The 23,710-nt window shown below is 44.2% G+C and overlaps 1 protein-coding gene across 3 annotated transcripts in view; it reads left to right on the top strand.

The window, feature by feature from the left end:
• Window positions 1-22,330: 22,330 nt before the first annotated feature.
• neurl1aa (neuralized E3 ubiquitin protein ligase 1Aa) overlaps window positions 22,331-23,710 on the top strand; it is a 34,495-nt gene continuing 33,115 nt past the window's right edge. For all 3 annotated transcript variants that reach the window (XM_076982628.1, XM_076982627.1, XM_076982626.1), the window contains exon 1: window positions 22,331-22,561. In XM_076982628.1, coding sequence (XP_076838743.1) covers window positions 22,528-22,561 — 34 coding nt within the window. In that variant the 5' untranslated portion in view covers window positions 22,331-22,527. The remainder of the gene's footprint in view (window positions 22,562-23,710) is intronic.

The following is a 23,710-nucleotide window of genomic DNA, read 5'->3' as shown; positions in this document are numbered from 1 at the left end:
TTGATGGTGCAAAAGGAACCTACACAGTCAGTGGCGTGCACACATAGACCTCAGGTGGCTAAAGCACCACCAACTCTGCCCTTTATCAACGAAAGTGCCTCTTTGAAACTTCGATTTAACCATTATTATTATCATTTTACTGAGGTCAGTTTGAAATGATCTTTAGAAAACCTGAGCGATTAAAAACAATGCCCTGAAATGAGCCACCACCTCGCACACACCCGACCTCTCTCTTCCTTTAACACCAGATGCGCTGCAGCAGCAGTTCAGTTCAGCGAGTGGAAGGAAGCGTCTTCAGCACAGCACGCACGCTCACAGATAGACTTCTTCTCCCGTGCCCACCAGCCAGGTCACATACACATCAAGTCAAATCGTACCGTTTGCCCTCTAAGCCCAACGTGAAATCATTTTCTTGTGCAGTAAAATGTCTCATACAGCACCAAACTACTAAACATTTTTAACCAACTGGTCACCTGATAAACTAGTCGCTCTAGCCCAAATCAATGATAGATAACGTGAGGACGACCACATACAAATAATTAAGGTAGAGTTTGCAAATCTATGTGTTAAGCTGAACGTACTGTTGTATAGGATTGGTTAGGCAACATAAATTAACACATTCATTTGTGAAAGAAGAAACGGGAAGTTCCCCATTACCTGTGAAAAATGCCCATCTGCATTCATGTAATGACAACACTCAGTAGCCTATAACTCCTTCTCCTACTTTTTGGTCTTTTTACTGTCTTAATTGTAGGCCTATATTGATTTACTAATTGCAAAATATATGCAACAAGGCCTGCAGACAGTGGAGAGTAAACAGAAGTTAACTGAAGGACTTAACAATGACTGTATATAGTTAATATTCCACGTGGAACACTTCATTATAAAAAAAATTACAAGCGCATGTTGAATGAAATTTGACTTTTATTTGTAACATTCTCTAAACGTGAGTTTTCAATGGAAAAAAGTCACACCGCCAACTGATAAAATCCATATTCAATATTAACTATATACAGTCATTGTTAAGTCCTTTAGTTAACTTCTGTTTACCCTCCACTGTGCCCTCTACACCCCCCCCCCCCCCCACCCCACCCCACCCCCCCCGAGCACTTGCCCCTCAAAATGTCTGTGCACGCCACTGTACACAGTATTAGTGGTTTTAATGTTATGGCTGATCAGTGTAAAAGTCTTTGTATATAGAAGGGTATCAAATGGATCCAAAATGTTGACAAGATAAATGTTTTTTTCTTGAATATTTTTGTTTTTCAAAATTAAGATTATTTTCATGAATGTATAGAAAAGGAGCCCGTGACAGTATATTTATACCTGTATATATATTTGATATCGGATGGGAATTCGTTTATTGTACCAGTAAAGAGTACCTCTTAAAAACCAGATTCTTATTAACGGCAGAACCTGAAATTCTGTGTCTATAACTACATGAGAGCCTACAAAAGAAAATAGCAGTGTAAATAGTGTCAGGATTACCAGATCTCTGGTTTGGATGTTTTTGTTTACATTACTGTATCTCATCAAAATTTTCATACGTGTCTATCCTGAAAGCTTACTCACAATCTGGAACTTATTTCCTAGCTTTTAAAAAGCATTTAAACATTTTTTGTTTTTCTCTGAAGTACCAATAATATGCAAAAATAGCAGTTATTTCACAGGAAGCAGATGTGAAAGTTGTTTTGCTTTGCCTTTTTATGAGGCATCCCTTTGTAAAACTCACGCAATACCAATGGTTTTTTTTTTTTTTTAGGTCTGTTTGCCTTCATTTGTTGAGTTCATTTGAGAAGTTCAGCTGAAGTTGAACACTGCAGTTTAAATGTGAGCTTAATGTCTTGATATACAATTAGTAGTTGGTATCAGTTTTATTATAGTACTAGTTAACTGATACTGAGTACTTGGTTAAAAAAATGTCACTGTGGATTGAACATAACTCAGTGGAAAAAACAGAAACGTTTGAAGGTTTGACTCATGGGTATGCTATGGATTGGACTATATCCAGATAGTAATTCTCTACTCTTTCAACCCTTTGTAAATGAGTATAGATATCATTTCACTGCTTTATCTCTTAGTATTCATATTAACCACTGACAGTCATATCAGATCTACATGTACAGCACAAGACGTCCTATTTGAAGAACTCCATATCTCTATATTACCTAAGAACCTCAACTGTAAGCTAATTTTGAGGCGTTATTGATGTATCACTACTGTCTGTATCTTTTCATTCTTAATACTTTTAAATGGTTGATATTAGTAAACACTTATTGTTGTAATGTCCCCCACTATCCAAATGGGAAGTGTGTGAATTGTGCAAAAATATGTAAATGAGGCTCCTATCAGCCAAGTTAATTAATTATTTAAAAATTTCATAACCCATTTAGCATGGTCTAGTCAATAAAGTTCCAATATTTGAAGTTGTATATAAGTTTGTGTATAAGTTTCAAAAAAAAACTTTTCTAATTAGTGTAGATTTTGTTCTTACATTTAGAAAAGGTGGTCCTCACAGGTGAAAGTGTGTGTGTGTGTGTGTGTGTGTGCGTGCATGCGTGCGTGTGTGCGTGTGTGTGTGTGTGCGTGTGTGTGTGTGGCGGCATCAATACATTTGTGCTGAACAGGAAAGAAAGACCGCAGGGGCAGAGAAATCTATTATCTTTCCAGCTGGCGTCTCCTTGGCAACACGACATAGCATGTAAACCGTTCCCATGGTGACTGCACCCGAGTGTTCTTGAAGGGGGATAATAACAGGAGAGGGATTGTGATTGGACGCCTGTAGTTCAGGAATCCAGGCGGCACAGTGATGGACCCTCACAGTGACATACAGCGAAACTACATTTACTTTATGAAGTGTGCAGGTTAGTCCCGTCATAGCCAACGTTTTTTTACCCAAAGTAAAAACACGTTAGCCACGTTATTCTATCATCAGATGGCTATTCAGACAGGACACATGTTGAATCATTTGATTTATATCATTGATATTAATTTATATACATAAATAAATTATATAGGAAGAGGACAGGGGGTTCAGTAACAGTGAATGTGTGTATGGCAACGTTCTTCTTTACATGTGTGAAGAACACATGAGAACATAAGGAGATGTGAGTGCGCCTGTAGGTGTGTATGGCTGTGAGGAAGTGTGTGAGTAGAGGCATGACTCACACACTCTGGTGGGTGAGCATACAGCAGTGCTCATGTGTGAATGAAAACACTCTAAGAGCCGCATACGCACTCCAGCAAGAGAAACGCAACAGGATAGGCTTTCTAGAACCCACATGCAGAGAGGGCCTGATGCATCACGGTCCTCGCACTTTGGCTGATCTGAGATCAGCATTTCATTTTGTTTCCATCAAATGTGATCAGTGTGACTGATCCAAGATCAGTACTCACACAGTCCGTCACACCCTTGAGTCGGTGTGGGCTTGATCGTAGCCATGCCTCTGATTGGCCTTCGTGTCTAAGAGCCTGTAAGAAGTCCACATGATGACATCATACCATGATCTTACAGTCCACGCCCATCCCACCCACACGGAAGTGCACAAGGTTTTGCTCACATGGGGGAACATATAGTATGTATGCACATGTTAATTACACAGGAAAATGCACACACACACACACACACACACACACACACACACACACACACACACACAGACAAAACGCAGACACATTAAATGCACACGATGCAGAATAATCCCCTTTGGGAAACAACAGCTTAGTAATGGACCATTTCAGCTTCCTTTAGAATAGGCTACGCAACGGAAAAGTCACAACTATCTGCTCCAAACACAATTAATAATGTCTAGGAACAGAACCCTCTCAGGCTCCTTACACAGCGCAGATAAATGACGGCGTCAGGAGTGCAGCAGGATTTATAAAGCACCTGGCGGGTCTTTACAATCTTCCCCTTCATGTCTGTACGATGTCCGACAACAGCAACAAAAAGAGTGCAGGGGCGGCTACAGAGAAAAAAAACAGACTCCAAGATTACATGTTCTATATAAGGAAATTTGTCCAGGACTGTGGTAGAGGTTAAACATGTCTGTGGAGTGCAGAGAGAGCAGGGTGGAGGAGTGGGGGGGTGGAGGAGTGCAGAGAGAGCAGGGTGGAGGTGTGGGGGGGGTGGAGGAGTGCAGAGAGAGCAGGGTGGAGGTGTGGGGGGGTGGAGGAGTGCAGAGAGAGCAGGGTGGAGGTGTGGGGGGGTGGAGGAGTGCAGAGAGAGCAGGGTGGAGGTGTGGGGGGGTGGAGGAGTGCAGAGAGAGCAGGGTGGAGGTGTGGGGGGGTGGAGGAGTGCAGAGAGAGCAGGGTGGAGGAGTGGGGGGGGTGGAGGAGTGCAGAGAGAGCAGGGTGGAGGAGTGGTGGGGTGGAGGAGTGCAGAGAGAGCAGGGTGGAGGAGTGGGGGGGGTGGAGGAGTGCAGAGAGAGCAGGGTGGAGGTGTGGGGGGGGGTGGAGGAGTGCAGAGAGAGCAGGGTGGAGGTATGAGGGGGCAGGAGGGTGAGCCATACATCATCACTTCCTCATTAGGGAGTCTGAGGCGAGGCCGTGTGCACACATGATTATCTCCACTCCGCAGAAGCCAGTGGAAGTTTCTGGGAGAATGATAGATATCACTGACCTTGAAATGGCCGGGGGCACGTTTCTACGCTCCGTGTTCTCCCTGAGCGTAGCCAGCTCCACTAACAACTGGGTGTCCAGCCAGAGGAGACGAGAAAATGAGGAAGAGGAGGAAAAAAAACAGAAGCAGGGATATCAGTTTTTTTCAAACTTTTATTGCCTTTGAAAGCAAAAAATTGCACAATCCAAGTCTCTAACCTGACCATGCCTGTGTTTGAGGTCCGCTGCACTGACTAAGTTCCATCCAGATACCTCAATTAGGGCTAAAATTCACCTAATCAAAAAAACAACCTTTTCAGTCCAAAATGTGTGCTCATTATTATAGAATGTTAGTTTAGTGATTTAAAGGCTTGATGATGGCAATTATAGACAAAGCAAAAAAGGCATCAATTTAAGGTTAAGACTTTTTAATCTTAACACAAGGGTCTAGTCTGTCCCATTACATCCTATCTAAGAATCCTGATACTTGAAAAGCAGTATTCAGACATTAAGTATAGTGAACTTAATGGGAGTGAATAGCAACACACTTTAAAAAAACAGTTCACGCAATCTCACAAATGACTAAGGCGAGTCAATGCCAGTTAGCAAAAAAGATTATGCTAACTGGTCCCAACTCACATTCACTGCATTACGTTATCATTTCTGGCTCCAGGGTCCCTTTAATGGTCTAGCTTGTGACTTGTAAACCATTAGTTGGCCTAGAAATCTGGAGTTTTGGAGACAACTCAGACCCCAAGCACAAAAGAAGTCACACAAGCTGGGAACGTGGTGGGAGGAAAGGCTGCGTTGGGAGCGCCTCGCCTGCCAGACCGCGAGTACACACTGCAACACTCCAGCACGCTGTTGGCTCGCTCGCCCACTGCGTGTTATGTTACGGTGTAATCCATTGGTTGTGGGTGTTTTTCTTTTATTTAGTTGTTTTATTATTATTATTATTATTATTATTATTATTACTACTTTTTTTTTTTTTTTACTTCCCAGGCTAGTCCAAAGTTCAAAGCCAGAAATAATAGGCAGGATATTGACATTCTTTCTCAAGCTATTGGATTAAAACCTTGGCCAATAATATATACGATATGTAAACGCGATGAAGTCCATTTTCTAATATCACATGAAACAAGCCGGGTGAGGTAGCAGGATGACCCAGAGTTAACCCAGAGCTAACTCAGCCAAGCAGGCTGCGTCCTGCTCGGCTTCTGAAGTGATACTGTAAATAAAGTCACAGGACTAGCAGAGGCAAACATCTGCTATTTGAAGCGTGTGTCTCACCTCGGAAATTTGAGTAGTTCTTCATTGTTTGCCCCATGGCTTTAAGCTGAAGGTGGCCATATGCTAGCCTCATGACAGTGAGAGACAGGCGTTTTGGGGGCTATCTGTGACTTCCTCATAAAACCGTAATGCGATTGGGAAAATGCCATGGGGAAAACCGGCTAGCGTCTACAGTAGAACAGTCACATGGCGTGATAAATGGAAACTGTGTGTTCCTCTTTGTCAGTCGGTGGTCACGCATTAAACAGATGCTGTAAAACTTATCCTTATGCGAGAGTGGCTTAATTAAAAAAAACTCCAACAAGGAGACACAGACAAATAGTTAGATTTGTTTAGTATCTATGTTTTAATCATTTGTTATTTTTAAGAGGTTAAAGGTAGTTTGCTGAGTGCACATGAGGCCTGATTGCTGAATTCTGGTGGAATGGAGGTTTTCAGGCCAGCAGACCACTCACAGGCACAGGATTGAGCTTTTCCTCCAGTCTCCCACCACACACCTGCGGCCTGGAGCACATAAACCCAACGTAACCTTATGCTGACCTTTCCAAAGTAGACAGCTGAGTTTTAAAGGAGCGTTTCTACTGAAGTCGGAGCACAGACCAGCAAAAGAAGAAGTGGTCTTAATCTAAACAAGAGAGTAACACGGAGATGGCGTCCCTCTCACTCGTGTTACCGCAGACTCGCAAACGATGCCGTTGTAAAAACGACATATTTGTTGTTGTCATGGGGCTTATGTGTCTACGTTCGACACATGACGTTTTGATTGTGCCGCTTGAACACGGCTACGGTGACATCTGAGCAACACAGTTTTACTCTTGCGAATATGTGGAAACTCCTCCAGGGAATCCAGGGAGTCCTGGAGTTCTCCAAGAGTGTACATTGTGTTCAAACCCAATAAGAAATAAACGCTTATAGCACCGAGTTCAGGTTTCTCTAGCCGTTCCAGATGTATTTGCACCTGACGGCAAAGTCGGCAGATGATTCATGAACTTTGTATATACATTATAAAGTCATTAATAACATGCCAGATCCACTTGCTGTGCTGGGTGTGAGTTCCATAATAAGTGTGGGAAACGCGGTAATAAACATGGGAGAAGCAATCTAGGTTCCTGTGCCAAAATACCCTGAAGAAATCTGGATGCAGTTCTAAATTAGCCCGAGCTGCGATGATCGATGTCTTGCAACTCTCAGAGATGACTTCAGTTACATTTGTCTCCTGCAACCTGACCCAGGATTAGATGTTCTCAGATCTCCATCATGGCTGCTGGAGAGCAGATATACCCGAGCCCTTGTTCCCAATCTCTCCTCCCCCCCCCCATTTCACCGTTTAACTACAATAACGAGCCCGTTGCGCTGCTTTGTACCACTCCGTTGCCCATTAACTGAATCTCGCCGGCGTTGTTTTTTTGGGGTTGCCTCACCGGTCATTAACCGGTTTTCCATGAATCAATAGTGAGGCATATCGTACGCCTCCTTCTTCCCAGCGCCTGTGTAATGCGGCTAAGCAGAAACAGCCTCTTGGACCGGCGCGTGGATTTTCTCTCTGGATGGAGCAGGCCGCTCTGGGAGCCTCCCCAAGAGTTGAAGGGAATTCACAGTTTTTCTCCATGACTTCCAGGATGGATCTGCCAGCGTTTTAATGCGGTTCAGAACCGCAGGGCCCCCTGGAGCCGCTCCCCTACTAGGCTGCTTGGGTTTTCCTTGTTCTGCTCTGGACCTCCAGCGAACCACCCACACGGGCTCCAGTAGACACACACGCCCCCTCTTCCTCACTTCCCTCCCTCGCCCGTGGACTGCCCACCAAAACTGTTTGCACACTTGACAAAAGATGAGCAAAATAAATAATGAATAATAATAATAATAACTAATAGCTTGAAGTTAGAGTAAAAATATGGGAAATATCTAGCATTTTTCTGACTGTCCCATGCTTCTTAATTAGTAACTCAGAATTTTAAGATAGTTCGGCCTTATTAACCAAAACAAGGAGGGCATCCTTCATGACTGTCACGCAGGTTAACTGAACTAACCTCCACTGAACTATCACCACTGAACTATCCCCACTGAACTATCCCCCACTGAAATATCCCCACTGAACTATCCCCCACTGAAATATCCCCCACTGAACTATCCCCCACTAAAATATCCCCCACTGAACTAACCCCCACTGAACTATCCCCACTGAACTATCCCCCACTGAAATATCCCCCACTGAACTAGCCCCCACTGAAATATCCCCCACTAAACTATCCCCCACTGAACTAGCCCCACTGAACTAGCCCCACTGAACTATCCCCACTGAACTATCCCCCACTGAAATATCCCCCACTGAACTAGCCCCCACTGAAATATCCCCCACTAAACTATCCCCCACTGAACTAGCCCCACTGAACTATCCCCACTGAACTATCCCCCACTGAAATATCCCCCACTGAACTAGCCCCCACTGAAATATCCCCCACTAAACTATCCCCCACTGAACTAGCACCACTGAACTAGCCCCACTGAACCAGCCCCCACTGAACTACCCCCCACTGAACCATCCCCCACTGAACTAATCCCCACTCAACTATGCCCCACTCAACTAACCCCCACTGAACTAGCCCCACTGAACTAACCCCCACTGAACTCTCCCCCACTGAACTAGCCCCACTGAACTAACCCCCACTGAACTAGCCCCACTGAACTAACCCCCACTGAACTATCCTCCATTGAACTATGCCCCACTGAACTAACCCCCACTGAACTAGCCCCACTGAACTAACCCCCACTGAACTATCCCCCACTGAACTATCCCCCATTGAACTATCCCCCACTGAACTAGCCCCCATTGAACTATCCCCCACTGAACTAGCCCCCATTGAACTATCCCCCACTGAACTAACCCCCACTGAACTATTCCCCACTGAACTAGCCACCATTGAACTATCCCCCACTGAACTAACCCCCACTGAACCATCCCCCACTGAGCTATCCCCAACTAGCCCCCACTGAACTATACCCCACTGAACTATCCCCACTGAACTAGCCCATCTGAACTAGCCCCCAATGAACTATACCCCACTGAACTATCCCCACTGAACTAGCCCAACTGAACTATCCCCACTGAACTAGCCCCACTGAACTATCCCCACTGAACTATTCCCAACTGAACCAGCCCCCACTGATCTATCCCCCACTGAAAATATGTGGGGTAAACCTAAGGACAGACTAAGGACTGGGGAGAAAGTGGATTGATTTTGTGTAAAGGAAAACACTGAGATGCTTTTCTAATGCTTCTTGCAGCTCATCCAGCATTCTAAGAAGGTATGTACTGTTTGGCAAAAGGGGAGTGTGCAAAGTACTGAATACAGGCTTGCCAAAAGCTGTGATACATGTTTCTGAAAAACATTTTATATTGTTTCTGTGAATATTACCTCACTGAAAGGTTCGATTTGTCATATATTCTCATGTTCAGAAAGAAATCATAGCTGATGAACAACAAATGTTCTTTTTTGCCAAGACCAAATACCTTTTACCCTATTTTACCAATGGCCACAATAATCCTGGAGGGCGCTGAACATCTGTGTATCTCACTCTATATCTCTCTTTCTCTCTCCCTCTCTTGCTCTCTCTCTCTCTCTCTCTCTCTCTCTCTCTCTCTCTGTTTCATCTCCCTGGATGTCCTCACTGTCATGCTGTCTCACACTGTCTATTTCTCTCCCTCTCTGTGTGTCTGCACCCCCCACCTCTACATCCACATCCAGACCCTCAGGCTTAGCCTGGGCTGTGTAGGAAGGATGAAAAGACGTGTGTGTGTGTGTGTGTGTGTGTGTGTGTGTGTGTGTGTGTGTGTGTGTGTGTGTGTGTGTGTGTGTGTGTGTGTGTGTGTCTGTCTGTCTGTCTATATGTATGCGTGTGTGTGTGTGTCTGTCTGTCTGTCTATATGTGTGTGTGTGTGTGTGTGTGTGTGTGTGTGTGTGTGTGTGTGTGTGTGTGTGTGTGTGTGTGTGTGTGTGTGTGTAAGCATTTGCCAGGAGAAGCAGCTGTGAGCCTCTCAGTCTTACTCAGCCCTCTCATTAGGATTTAATAATATGCTTTATCATATCTCTGTATCTGGAGACTTCTACCTAGCTCTCAGCATCGGACTGCTGCAGTTCTGGTGGTGGTCAATTGTTTACAAAGTGTTCAAGTGTTTAAGGTTTGGGCAATACAGTGTTTAGCTACCAGGTCTTGCCACGCAGACTCGGTCCCTTGGCTATGAAAACTAAACCTGTCTTTTTGTTTCTCATCTCTTTCTCCTGATCACTATCTCTGTTTCTACCTGTCCCTCTTGTTTCCTTCCCATAATGCACAGCGGGGACCCACCACTACCTTCTCCAGTCGCCGACGGCTGTAAGGGATGTAAAACCCAGAATATAGATGTAATCTCATCCTTGGGCTAAGGCATGCCGTTCAGATTATCCTGCTAGGTGGGAGGGACAGAGACAAAGGCAGGGATATAGATGGATGTTGCTGTGTCCTGTCCTGCGTCTCTGCAAGCATAATCGTCATCCTAAAGAGCTAAAACGCTCAAATCAGACCTGTGTTTGAATTTCACTTTAATGGTTTGATGGGTTCAGGCAAGTGATCAGCGTGTAGCCATTTGAAATTGACCACACCTACACGAGGTGCAAATCGGAATCAAAACGGCAAAGGTGCCATGCGTACCGTGCTGTGTCAGTCTTGTACATGCAGTATGAATCAAACCATCATACTGGCGTGATTTAACATGGACATGGATGTTCAGTTCTGTGCTAGACCTCAGAACAGGCTTTCTCTGCAAGATAGCGGTTTGCCTTAGGATGGGTCTTAGGTCAGTCTTGGATCTTATCAATAAGCAGCTCTGTATAAGTATCATGCAGCAGAACATGACCCCAGTAAAGGCCTCTGGGTGTTTTCTTCTCTTTTTTTAAGTCTCATCCTGATGTTCTCAGGACATTCCCAGAGATTTTCCCAGACCAGAGAAACACAGATCTCTCCTGGAGTTATTGGGAGAGGCCAATCCTGCTGATGTAATCCATGTCAGTCAGTCCCTGCAGCTAAATTAGGGTGTTTCCGAGGATGGGAACTGACCCTTAGGCCTTCTGGGGGCGGGTGTGTGCAGGAAGACCAGGCAGAGGCAGGATATTGGATGCATGGCTACCTACATTCTCACACATCCACACGCATGCACACATAATTGCACTTAACCTTGACAATGATGGACTCATTTAAGTCATACCTACTCTTGATCCATCTGGTTGTATATATCTGCAACACTCATGTGGTGTAATAAAGTAATTTTTGATGCATATGATATGTTTGTTGTGCTGGTGAAAATGAAATTCTACTGAATGTCATGTTCAATTTGTATTATATTCTATACAGTGCAGAAATCCCCCGACTAGGATTAGTAGTGCTGCATAGGATATCTCAACTACTGACTGGCAAAGATTTATTTTAAGCTTATTACATTTTGGAGGTCGTAAACAGACAATGCCTAAGCAGTAGAATAAAGAGGAGCTGGATTTATGTGTTCATCTGCATGTGTGTGTGTGTGTGTGTGTGTGTGTGTGTGTGTGTGTGTGTGTGTGTGTCGCCCTCAGGCAAACAGAATTTGATATGTTTCTCTGATTTTTGGCTATGATAAAACATGCCCCAGCTGTTCATGCTAGGTTAATATTACCTCAGACCAGCCGCAGTCACTTTAAACTTTATATTATTATAAATTATTATATTAGTGGGACTTTCCTTTTTACAAGACATATTGTCTTTATAATGTGTGATAGTTTATGATCCCAGGTGTCTGTAGCCACTGTGTCTACTTCATTTCCACGGGCAAAAGTCAAAACCCATCCAAATCCAAGCCGAAAAGCCATATGCATTACATGCGTATAAGTTCCCCTCTACAGAGAACATGCGTGACATCATTACAATAACAATCAGAAAAATTAAAGGACTTTAACCACCTCTTCAATTTACTCAATTTTTTCCTGCTGAAATGTTCATAACCGATTCCAAATTTCAGATGTTTTTGAATGCTTTAGCCAGTCTCTCTGATGACGAGCGGCTGGACCTCCTCTCTCATTTCATAGGCAATTTTAACGTAGACTTTCATAGACTTTCACATAGACTATCACAGACTTTTGGCAGCGTGGTGAATCTCTTACACCACATGGGATATATCCCGATCCCCTCGGATCTCGGCTGCTAACATTGGTGCATGGTGTGTTCCTGATGACGTGGACTATGTCTGAGTGTAGCAGCTTCACAGAGCTGCTACCAAGGCTACTAAGTACCTACTAAGGTGCACGAAGACTGGCGTGCTAGAAACGTGCTGTGAGACAGTCTCTTCTGGTAGCATGCGATAGCCGGTGGCATGGTCGTAAGATTCACCTAATTACAAACCTGTTAGATCTAACTTGATTATACTAAAGCCATGCAAAGCAAGGTATAACGTGTTGCACGTTGCGGTTCTTAATGTTAGATCATTAGCTAAAAAAACCATAATGGTCGAAAATTATGAGTCAGATATCATATTTCTGTCTGCAAGCTTGCTCAGCAGTGACAATAACATTACCCTAAATAAATCCAGCTCAGAATTGTTCCCTTAGTGTTGCGAGGGCTAGTACAGGTGAATGGGTAGCATGTATTTTTTTGAGACATATTTTTTGAGTGTCTTGGAAGTGACGTGTCTCTGTTTAGAGCTCACTCAGTGACGTGTCTCTCTTTACAGATGACTCAGTGACGTGTCTGTTTAGAGCTGACTCAATGACGTGTCTCTCTTTACAGATGACTCAGTGACGTGTCTCTCTTTACAGATGACTCAGTGACGTGTCTGTTTAGAGCTGACTCAATGACGTGTCTCTCTTTACAGATGACTCAGTGACGTGTCTGTTTAGAGCTGACTCAATGACGTGTCTCTCTTTACAGATGACTCAGTGACGTGTCTGTTTAGAGCTGACTCAATGACGTGTCTCTCTACAGATGATTCAGTGACGTGTCTCTCTTTACAGATGACTCAGTGACGTGTCTGTTTAGAGCTGACTGAATGACGTGTCTCTCTTTACAGATGATTCAGTGACGTGTCTCTCTTTACAGATGACTCAGTGACGTGTCTGTTTAGAGCTGACTGAATGACGTGTCTCCATTTACAGATGACTCAGTGACGTTTCTCTCTTTACAGATGACTCAGTGACGTGTCTCTCTTTACAGATGACTCAGTGACGTGTCTCTGTTTAGAGCTGACTCAGTGACGTGTCTCTCTTTACAGATGACTCAGTGACGTGTCTGTTTAGAGCTGACTTAGTGACGTGTCTCTCTTTACAGATGACTCAGTGATTTGTCTCTCTTTACAGATGACTCAGTGACGAGTCTCTGTTTAGAGATGACTCAGTGACTTGTCTATCTTTACAGATAACTCGGTGACATGTCTGTTTAGAGCTGACTTAGTGACGTGTCTCTCTTTACAGATGACTCAGTGATGTGTCTCTCTTTACAGATGACTCAGTGATGTGTCTCTGTTTAAAGTTGACTCACTGACATGTCTCTCTTTACAGATGACTCAGTGATGTGTCTCTATTTACAGATGACTCAGTGACTTGTCTCTTTACAGATGACTCAGTGACGTGTCTCTCTCTATGCTAAGGCACAGAGTATGCATAAACTTTACATTAAGACGGAGTCAAAGTGTAAATGCCATAGCACCTATATCAACCACACAGAGAGACACCACTTCAAAAATTCCATGGAAAAGTAACCTAATTAGGTTAAAGAGAGACTGCAGGAAAGTAGAATAAAGGTGGAGGTGGACTACAGTCAGTGGCCACTTTACTTTTTTAAAGTTACAGAAACTAAAAGTAGCCCCAGTGGGGGGGGCTAGTGTTTGAAATATAGGATTAGAAGTGAATGAACAGGTTCATCAGTGTCTGTATCTGTCTGTCACCTTCTCCTTTGCATTTTCCCACTCCGCACCTGGAGTGGGAGGTCTTGGATTTCAAGCCAAGAACTGCCATCAAACACACAGTCTTACACTGGAATTCACTTTAATCTTCTAAAAGCACAGAGTTTGCGGGAAACTAGTTAGCAAGAGCTTAGGCTGACATTAAGGAATAGTGAAATTAGTACCGTCTAAGCACAAGATGTACTGAGATAATTTTTGGAAAGATAAAGGTTCTTTGACTTAAAGTAAGAAAAAGAAATTTTGATTTATACCCAAATAGATGTTCAAAGACACAGGTGAATGCCAACCAACAAGGTGATGAACATAATAAATCACTTTTTATCATGTAAACACATCAACAATTGACTTTCTTGGATGTAGTCACTTCCACAAGATACACTAAAGGATTTGTCATGAAAGAATCTTGTTCTTGCTGACTGTGTCTTTAGTGGATCATAATTTATCATGATTGTCAAGTCAAAAATCAAAGTCCATTTTATTTATATAGCATTTTTTACAACATATGTTGTCACAAAGCAGCTTTACAAACACATGGTCCAAATCCATAATGAGCAAGCCAGGGGCGACAGTGACTGGAAACATTTGTGCATCCTCTGGCTTGTGTGAGCATTTTTCTAGGTGCTTTATGTAATTGTCTTTGTAGAAACATATAACCAGGATACAAAATGTAATTTAAATCAAATGAAATATCCATATACATTAATTGACACACCACATCTCTCTGCATATTTGTGCATCTAGGTTAGCTTAAAGGCAACCCTGACCTAGAACAGGACCTTCAGAGTGCAAAGGATCACTACTGACTAGCCATGCAGAGAAACATCACGCTAGCATGCTAAGAAACTTCATGCTAGCACACTAAATCGACTGACTACAAACCGCAACAACACCCAGATATCCTCCCGAGCATTGCGGAGATCGTTTTCCAACCAGCTCACCAGTATGCAGCCATGGGCGAATATAAAATTGAATGCGACTCAGTGAGACATATGAAAATATGGAGCAGCTGGGCCATATTAGCACTAACTTTCAGAACAATAAACATGCCATTATGATCGGAACTGCAATTTAAAGTCTGTCTCTTTGAGCGGAGTTGAAACTACTACCACATGTAGCAGAGAAGACACACACTGGACATGAGATCTGCTGGACAGAAACTCATATGTACATATATATGTGTGAGTGTATATATATTTCTGGTCTCCCATTATATTGGCATGGTGCCCGTGCTGGTGCAAAAATCTCAAATGGTTTCAAAGTTCTCTGAGGGCAACATTGGTGTCAAAATAATGCCATAACTTTGCTGGTCTGGAACCAACAAACCTGTGATGCAAGCAACCAAACACTCGGGGGTCACCACGTCAAGTTGTTCACTTCCTGTTCTTTTACAACTAAAAGCATGAAAACTGCAGCACACACAGCAGCATTGACTCATCAGTGGTCCAGAGAAAGATCCGGAATAAAGAATCTGGAAGGTAAGATGTGCCCTCAATGATAGACGCACACGATTTGCAAAAGAAGAGCGTTTCCACCAAGTTTATACAGTCTTTTCCTGCAGGCAAGTTGTTAGCCAGGCATATGTCTGAGTTCATCTTACACAAATTACATACAGCATTCCTTTCTGGCTATGATTTATAGATTGAGTTGGCTAACCTCACTGAAATTTTGGGAGTTTTTCATTGAAATTAGCTTACTAATAATGCCATAGCTTCCTCTTATATATATATATATATATATATAAGAGCAATCAGTCCTTCAAATTGGGTGAAATCTAGTTCTTGCTCTTGTAATACTTGCCTGCTATATATATCACTTTTTATCATGTAAACACATCAACAATTGACTTTCTTGGATATATATACACATATATATACACATACATACATACATACACATACACACACATGTATTATGCGTACATATCAGATCTTCAGTTGTAGCGGTCCATTATTTCATTAAAGCTTGGGCTCGAGCAAACACAGCACTAATGTCTAATGATGCACCAGTATCCTAATGGCCTAAGTTGGCTGTACAATGCATTTGACAGTGTATATCAATGAAGATGGAGACGCTGGCTGGCTTTTACTTCGTTAGCCATGGAGCTGGGTGGAAGTATGAACTTGTGTCACAATATCCCAATAAACACCTTTCATTGCTAACAGGAGGCATAGTGACCAGACATTGTCCGGACAGTCTGGTTTTTCAGCTCATTGTCCTCCATCTGGCAGGACGCCTGGATGGACACCTGGATGGACACCTCTTAATCCCTCTGGAGTGATAAGTGACAAAGTGATATTTGTTTTCTATGAGGCTCCGTTAGGTGAAACAGGACACAAGAACACACAGTCTGTAGTGAAAGAACCTGGAGTCAATGACACATAACCTGAATACATGTTGTAACCAAAAACAATTGGGGAAGCAAAAAAAAAAGAAACTAAACACAAAAAAGCACAAAAAGAGCCTTCAAACCCAGAACAACAATCACCATGAAGTCAAGACAACAATACTCCAGGAATGACTAACAAAGCAGAACGTGGATCATGAAATATATGTACTTAACAGAAACAAGAAACACCTGAGACAAATTAAAGGCAAAGTATTAAAATATGAGGGTGGAGATAGAAACAAAACAAAGAGTACATCACATTCACCACCATGGGAATCCATGGTGAACATCCTGAGCCATCCATCCTGAACCACTCCCTACATGCAAAACCCTTAAAATGTGACAAAATAAAAAAAAGAGTAGAAACACTTACATAGTCAAAACAGAAAGAGAGAGAGAGAGAGAGAGAGAGAGAGAGCATGGACAGGGAGAGAGAGACAGCTGGACCTGGAGACAAATGTGGCTGGAGGAAGGAGCTGAGATGAGAGCTAGAGCAGGCAAAGAGGTGAGGAACATGATGGGGAACGGAGCAGGTAGAAGAACGGTGAGTAGACAAGTCAACAGGAAGTCATGTGATGGGGCTGCTGGCGACAGGGAGAGTGGAAGTGGATTGGCGGCCGGCAGGTCAGGCGGTAATGGACGTGCAACCAGTGGGTCTGGAGGCAACATGGCGACACCGGTCAGGTGAGGAGGCCATGGGAGCCGCCTCTTCTGGGCACAAGAATCAGGGCTGGGGTAGTAAGTTCAGCGAGAAGCAGAGCAGAGGCATCTAAGAAACAGGAACCAGCCCCTGATGTTGGGTTGAAACAGTCCAGTATCAGATTCAGAAAGCCCACTGACATCAGTGTGTAAACTCTGGTCACTTACATGGGCTTCCATTGTATGAGAAGTCCAGCAGGGAAATCACCATGAGAAATTTGTTTTTTTATATATACATTGCAAAATACAAGTCCAAGTCAAGTCACGAGTCTTTAGGCTGGAGTCCGGGTCAAGTATCAAGTCAATACCAGGATAAACTTAGGTACCGGAGATGGAAAATTATTTCCTATATTAGGTGTATTGACAGCTAGTGGCCAGTGTAAGATAATATGTTTCTGGCTATTTTTTCAAGTGCCTTATGAAGTTTGATGTGGTTGTTCCAGTGTCTTTAATTTGCTTCCCACATTCTTTACACATTGTGTCCTTCGTACTACTATGTACGGTACTCCACCCGAAGCCATGGCACCCTCATTTGTGTACTTTTGACGCTTCTCTCCGATTTCCCCCTTGCGACAAGCGGATGTTGTGATGCGGCACGACAGAAGGGGCTGTGTTCCAAATCACCAAAACAAAAGTACGGAACTACAGCCAGAGGGAGAATCCATAACACTTTCCAATAATCAATATTATTTCAGTGTGTCACTGGGTCACATGCGTGCCAAAAGCAAACACCTCCTATTCCAATGGCTCCTCCCCTACCGCTGCAGAAAGTCCACGATGTGTTGCAATGCTGTGAATACACCAAAAAGAAAATGGACTTTAGTTCTCAGTGGCGAGCACAACATTAATTTCATGCCTTCTGTACACTGTGCCAGACTTAAATACTACAAATACGTGCCAGGCTTGGTGAGTAAAGCCTGATTTATATTATAGATTTCTAGATTTCTTTTAGCTAGCTAGACAGGTTTAAGGTGTTAGATTTGTGCGTTGCAGTGAACACTCTCATCCGTCTTTACGTCCTCCTTTAATGCATTGTCAGGAGCTGCCCTCAGCAGTGCTCACACTGGTGTGTAAATGCCCCGTGGTGCTGTAACAGAGCTGTGAGCACCTGTGTATTCTTTCATTTGGGCTCTTTTACCCTCGTGTTTGATCTTTTCTGGTGATGGTGCAAAATATTAGAGAAACATTAGATACTCTATGTTGCCATGCTGAGGCACATAGCTGCTTCTCATTAGAGTTTGTGTTTGGCACTGAGGGACATGGTGGCAAGTGTGTGTGTGTGTGTGTGTGTGTGTGTGTGTGTGTGTGTGTGTGTGTGTGTGTGTGTGTGTGTGTGTGTGTGTGTGTGTGTGTGTGTGTGCGTGTGTGTGTGTGTGTGTCACGGTGGGGAGGCCGGGTCGCCACCAGAGGGCGCGTGTCTCTACTCACACACCCTCACAGCACACGCCCCTGAGCACCAAACCACTCCCCAGGTCCCCATCACTTCAGTACTAGCACCTGTGTCCTGTTATGTTGGGCACCTTTTTAAACCCACAGGTCGTTCTGTCCAGTGCTGCACATTCAGCCCGGTTGACTGTTCACCGCTGGACCTGCTCACCTTCCTTACCTGTGTGTTGGGACCTTAAGACGTTTAAGCTGTGTAGCTGCATCGCAGTGCATACTATTTTCTATTCACCTTTATTGAAAGTATGGAGAATAAAGACTGTACTATGCATTCCTCGCCTCCGGCAGCCTCTATCCCCGCATCACAGTGTGTGTGTGTGTGTGTGTGTGTGTGTGTGTGTGTGTGTGTGTGTGTGTGTCTGTGTGTGTGTGTGTGTGTGTGTGTGTGTGTGTGTGTGTGTGTGTGTGTGTGTGTGTGTGTGTGTGTGAGCCCTACTAAAATCAGCCCTCTCCCACACTCTATTACACCACAAACACAAACACCTTTCCCTGTATCTGCATATGAATCATTTATTTGTATTTTGCAGACTAGTGTGATATTAGCCTAACTGTCCCCACATTGGGTGCCAGCATGAAATAACCGGAATATTTCCACACAACAAACAAGTATTTTGGTCAAACAAGTCTTGAAAATCCATTTTGTATGATTAGTTGTCTTGTGTGTGTCTGTTTTGGTGAGTTTTTTGGCCAAACCCAGTTCCGCTACTGGTTAGATCTGCCTGGGAGCGGTTTCTGAATGTCCCACGCCAACTGCACTCCCTGAAACCATGATCCTTGGTTGTCGTGGAAACCTCGGGTACTCTGCACCTGCCGTTCAACAGCAGATGATGGCAGTAAACTTAACCGTACACACACACACACACACACACACACACACACACACACACACACACACACACACACACACACACACTAGCTGAAGGGCAGGGCTTATTTGAACTGTGCTTGAGTGTACTGCAGGGGAACACTGGCTCTGTTGTCTGTCCTTGATCAATGGTTAAATTTGTTCAATTTGAAAGTTAAATTTGAATCTGCCCTGTGGTATCACTCACTAATGCAAGACAACAAAGGCATCAAACATCCTAAGGTCATCCTAAGGTCATCCATTCTAAAACGTCCATCTGGCATGGATCTTGCAAAACCAATTGTGTTTATTCAAAATATTTCAAATGCTTTTCTAAATATCTTTTGGCCTTTCTGCTTGATTTCTAGATGATCAATTTGATGTAGTACAACTTTACAGCCACATCTTAAAACTACAGATACATGCAAATTAACATTTTGCAGCTACTTTTCTATTTATATAATCTTCTGAATGAAATAAACCAGTGACTTCATTGGTTATGTTCTACTCATCAAATCCACTATCCAGGAATAAACTAAATATTTTGCATCTATTGGCTATGTAGGGCACATCATTTAAAATAAGGGATCTACTGCAACCTCTGCAAATGGAATATCCCATCTGGACGGACCAAGTGCACAGTGAGCAAGGATGAAGTTCTCAGGACTGGACCGAGGCTGAATAAAGAGATGAACGGATTAAAAGGAAATGGACCGCACTGCACATTTTGGAACACAACCGAGGCTGGCAGACGTGTGTGAAGCACATTGGGCTTCATGACGGGCAGCTGAGCAGGAAGGCCAAGCCGAGCTGTGATGGTGAGAGCGCCCCACCGCCTGAACACAATACAAGCCCAGTCGGGCTGAGCATACGCAGTGTTTAGGTTTCAAATTCAGCGTCACATCGAATCAGATGAAGCCAGCTGTGTAAAACTAGGCTTAAGGCGCATTAAACAGGTCGCAGAGATCGGGAAGACCAACACTGTATCAACTGGATTGGTTAGGAGTGATCGTGATCATCGCTTCTGTGTGGCTGTGTGGCTGGTTAAGAAATCCACGACTCCATTGAGGGGGGAGGAACCTCAGACTGACAGCATGCAGGAGAGTGCAGACTGAATGGACCTACCGTAATTACTGGCGAGCGCCTATTTCTAAAAAGCTAATTGAAGCAGCTCGCCACAGAATAATGGCCAGGACAGTTGGGATATTAGTCTATGGTGTTTAATTCAATGACATGCATTATGTAAAGTAATATGAGTCTGTTTTTAAAATAGAGAAAGAGAGCGAGACAGGGAGGAAATCCTAGCTGGCTCAGTGGCGTGACAGCCTGGACCGGCACCAGAGTGGGTGGCTGGTTCTGAAGGAGCATCAATGTGTGCGTGCACACATGCGCATGCAGACGCAGGGTTCACGTACAGGTGAAAGGACCTCGTGTATCGGATTTGCGTTTGCACATACAAGTGCGCGTGCACACAGGAAGTGTACATGGAGGTGTGTGCAGGTGAGCAGGGCATGTCTTCAGTGGGGCATGTCGTCCATGTGTGTGTACTGAGGACAGATGTCCATGTCCTTGTAATGACATTGTCTCCACACCACACGCCTGCGTGCACACATACGTGCGCACACACGCACAAACACACGTATGAACACGTCCGCACACATGCACAAACACGTACGCCCAAGCGTGCATGCACGGAGCTTAATGACCTGCACGCAGCCTACACCAACCGTACGAGAGTCGCAAAAAATCTGCACGCCATGTGTGAGGCAGAAGCCCCGCCCCCCGACCACGCCCACACTGCAGTTCTGGAGCCAGCGCTGATTTCATTTTGATCAAACGCGCTGTGTCCTGGCCCGCAGCCCCGTGGCCCGCTGTGGCTTCCAACGATGGCTCTAATCGCTAAAAGAGGTGGACAGCCACAGAGTAAATATTATTGCTAACATGATTTTGCCGCATAATTCTTTCCATATCATGAAGAGAGGCGGGGAGAGACTTTAATTAGACTAATTCTCTCCAGCGGACGCCTCACTGTGATCAACTGACACTGACTGAGAGGGGGCTCTGATTGTGCTAGTCATGAATGGACTCGAACTGTATGGAGTTGATATGACATCAGCTTAGTTTCATCCGCCAAGGCCATAAAAACCTTTAAAAAGATCTTGCTGGACAATAAGCCCATACATAATTACAGACTGTGCTGGCTTGATTGAGGTTACTATATCAAACTGGTTTAGAACCAGTTCTCTTCACCACTAGCTCAGCCACAGGGTTACAGTGTGACATCCTGACTCATCCCAGAACAGCTTGTTCTAATACCACCACCACCACCACAGCGGGGCAGTATGCTGCTGCAGGCAGAAAAGCAATCCCAGTGCAGCGATGACAAGTCAGGTCAGCGCTCCGAGTCTCGAGAGTCACTCTCTCAGTCTGCCTGGGGCACGGTACTGTGTGGGGAAAGGCGGCCTTCCCAGAATGCCTCAGGGGAAGGAATGCAAGTACTTATTTCCTGCCTCTCAATCACCCCTCTCCCCTTAATGCCGGTTTGCAGAGTAACCACTTCCAGTAAAACTGGTCCGGGCAGCACGTGGTGGGTTTTAGCGCCTTGATTCTGATTATTCTCACCAGCGCTGTAGTTCTAGTTTTGTGGTGATTAGTCGTCACCTGCATCATGTGCACCGGCTCAGGACGGTTTGATGAGCTGATTCCTGTCAGGCCAAAAGGAAAGTAAAATGTAGGGAAATTTCACAGACCACAGCCATTCATACAGTAGACACAATAGACTCAGGCTGTGCCAGTTTAGTGTTTGGTTTGTAATGTTCAGCAGGTTGCAGGTGTAAGATATGTTCAGTGTGAACTTATACATGTCACCACTCAACCCTTTCACATAGAGTTTGTTACAGTATGCAGATATTCTTGAATTAGGTACATGCTGTGTTTATTTAAAAAATACGCGTAGTTACTGTCACAGGGATATTAAATTGTGCGTCTGTCATTTGCCTTCCACCGCTGGTATCAGCCTGAAAGAAGAACCGTTGAGAAGCGAAGGAGGGGCGGGGCCCACCGCGTGCTGACTCCGCCTTTTATGCAAATGTGACGGTGGAGTCTGCGCCGCCGTGAATGAGGAGCGAGTCGGCCAGCACACGACGCGTCGAGGAGGAGTGTGCGTGTGTTTACACCAGCGCCGTGGACAGCCCACATCTCTCTCTCCCTGCGCGAATATGTCGTCGGCGTGGAATTATCGCTGCTTCGGTGCAGATCTTTGAGGAGCGAGCGAGGCGACGAAGAATATCGCCCCGGCGTTAAGTCATGGGAGGCCAGATAACCCGTAACGCCTTGTACGGTGAGGAACCGCGATGTAGATCTTGTGGGCAGTAGCTGTTCTCCTCAGTGTATGCTGGTGTATTGCTCTGTATTAGAGCACTTTTTTCATTGTATTAACATACCTCCGTCTTTTTATCGATTTTATATAGTGTGTTTCTTGTTTGTATTAGTGGTAAAACCTATGCGATAAGGGCGAATGTCATATAAATAAAAAAATCTTAATCACCATGATTGTCAGAATATTTGCAGCGCAGTCCTTTGAGAGATAATGCATGCTCTATATTTAAACACAACGTCCCTGGCTGGTTCGCCAGGCCTGTATGATCGTTTCATATCGCCTATATGATCGTTTCATACAGCCCGACCAGCGTCGCCGCTTCCCCGCGTCCTTCTGCCCGACCCGCCGCGCTCTCCCCCGTGCACGCGCACAGCGCGTCAAGCCGCGCGAGCGCGAGGAAATGTGGGGGTTTTTGGGGGGATTCCCTTCCTCGTCGGGAACTAATGGAGTTTTATAGGCGCTGGGGGGTTTAGCACGGGGGGGTTCACTCAGTTTTTTTTGTTTACTAGGACAGAACAGCTGGGTAGATCAGCCCCATCCGATCAATAAATCAATTGTATGGTCCCACGCAGACCTCTAAATCATTGCCACAGGGGCAGAGATTATTCAGAATGTATGAAGTAAAATTCCTGTCAAGACAAGCGTGCTGTCCAATTATTTTCTGGTATTACCCAGTTTGGTTCTTTAAAGATGAAGATTAGTTTCCTATATTCATGAAAGTGGAAAATAAGGTTGGCAGTTCAAATAATAATGACATTATAATTTTGGTTAACTTATAATTAACTTACCACTGATATATTTGTGTCGTTTAATCTGTGAAAAAGGAACAAATTCATACATAAACACTGTGGCTTCAGTCTTTTCCTCCCACAATCCCCCCCTCTCTCTTTGTTGCTGACTGGTCTAGGGTTAAATCCCATACTCTGGGATGCATAAATCTCATGATCAATAACTCTAATTAAAATTCTGTAGTATATCCAATTAGGCAAATAATGTCTGCTAGCACCAAGATCTACAGCTCGTGTTGTTCGTGTATGTAACACGCTACTTTTGAGGTTTGATTCAGTTTACTGTTTCTTCAGTGATGTAGTTTGGAAGTGAGTATCTGGT

The sequence above is a fragment of the Brachyhypopomus gauderio genome, chromosome 20 (genome assembly GCF_052324685.1).
Source record: "Brachyhypopomus gauderio isolate BG-103 chromosome 20, BGAUD_0.2, whole genome shotgun sequence".
Classification (NCBI taxonomy): Eukaryota; Metazoa; Chordata; class Actinopteri; order Gymnotiformes; family Hypopomidae; genus Brachyhypopomus; species Brachyhypopomus gauderio.
Note: the sequence above shows the minus strand (reverse complement) of the source record. Positions and strands in the feature narration are given on the sequence as shown.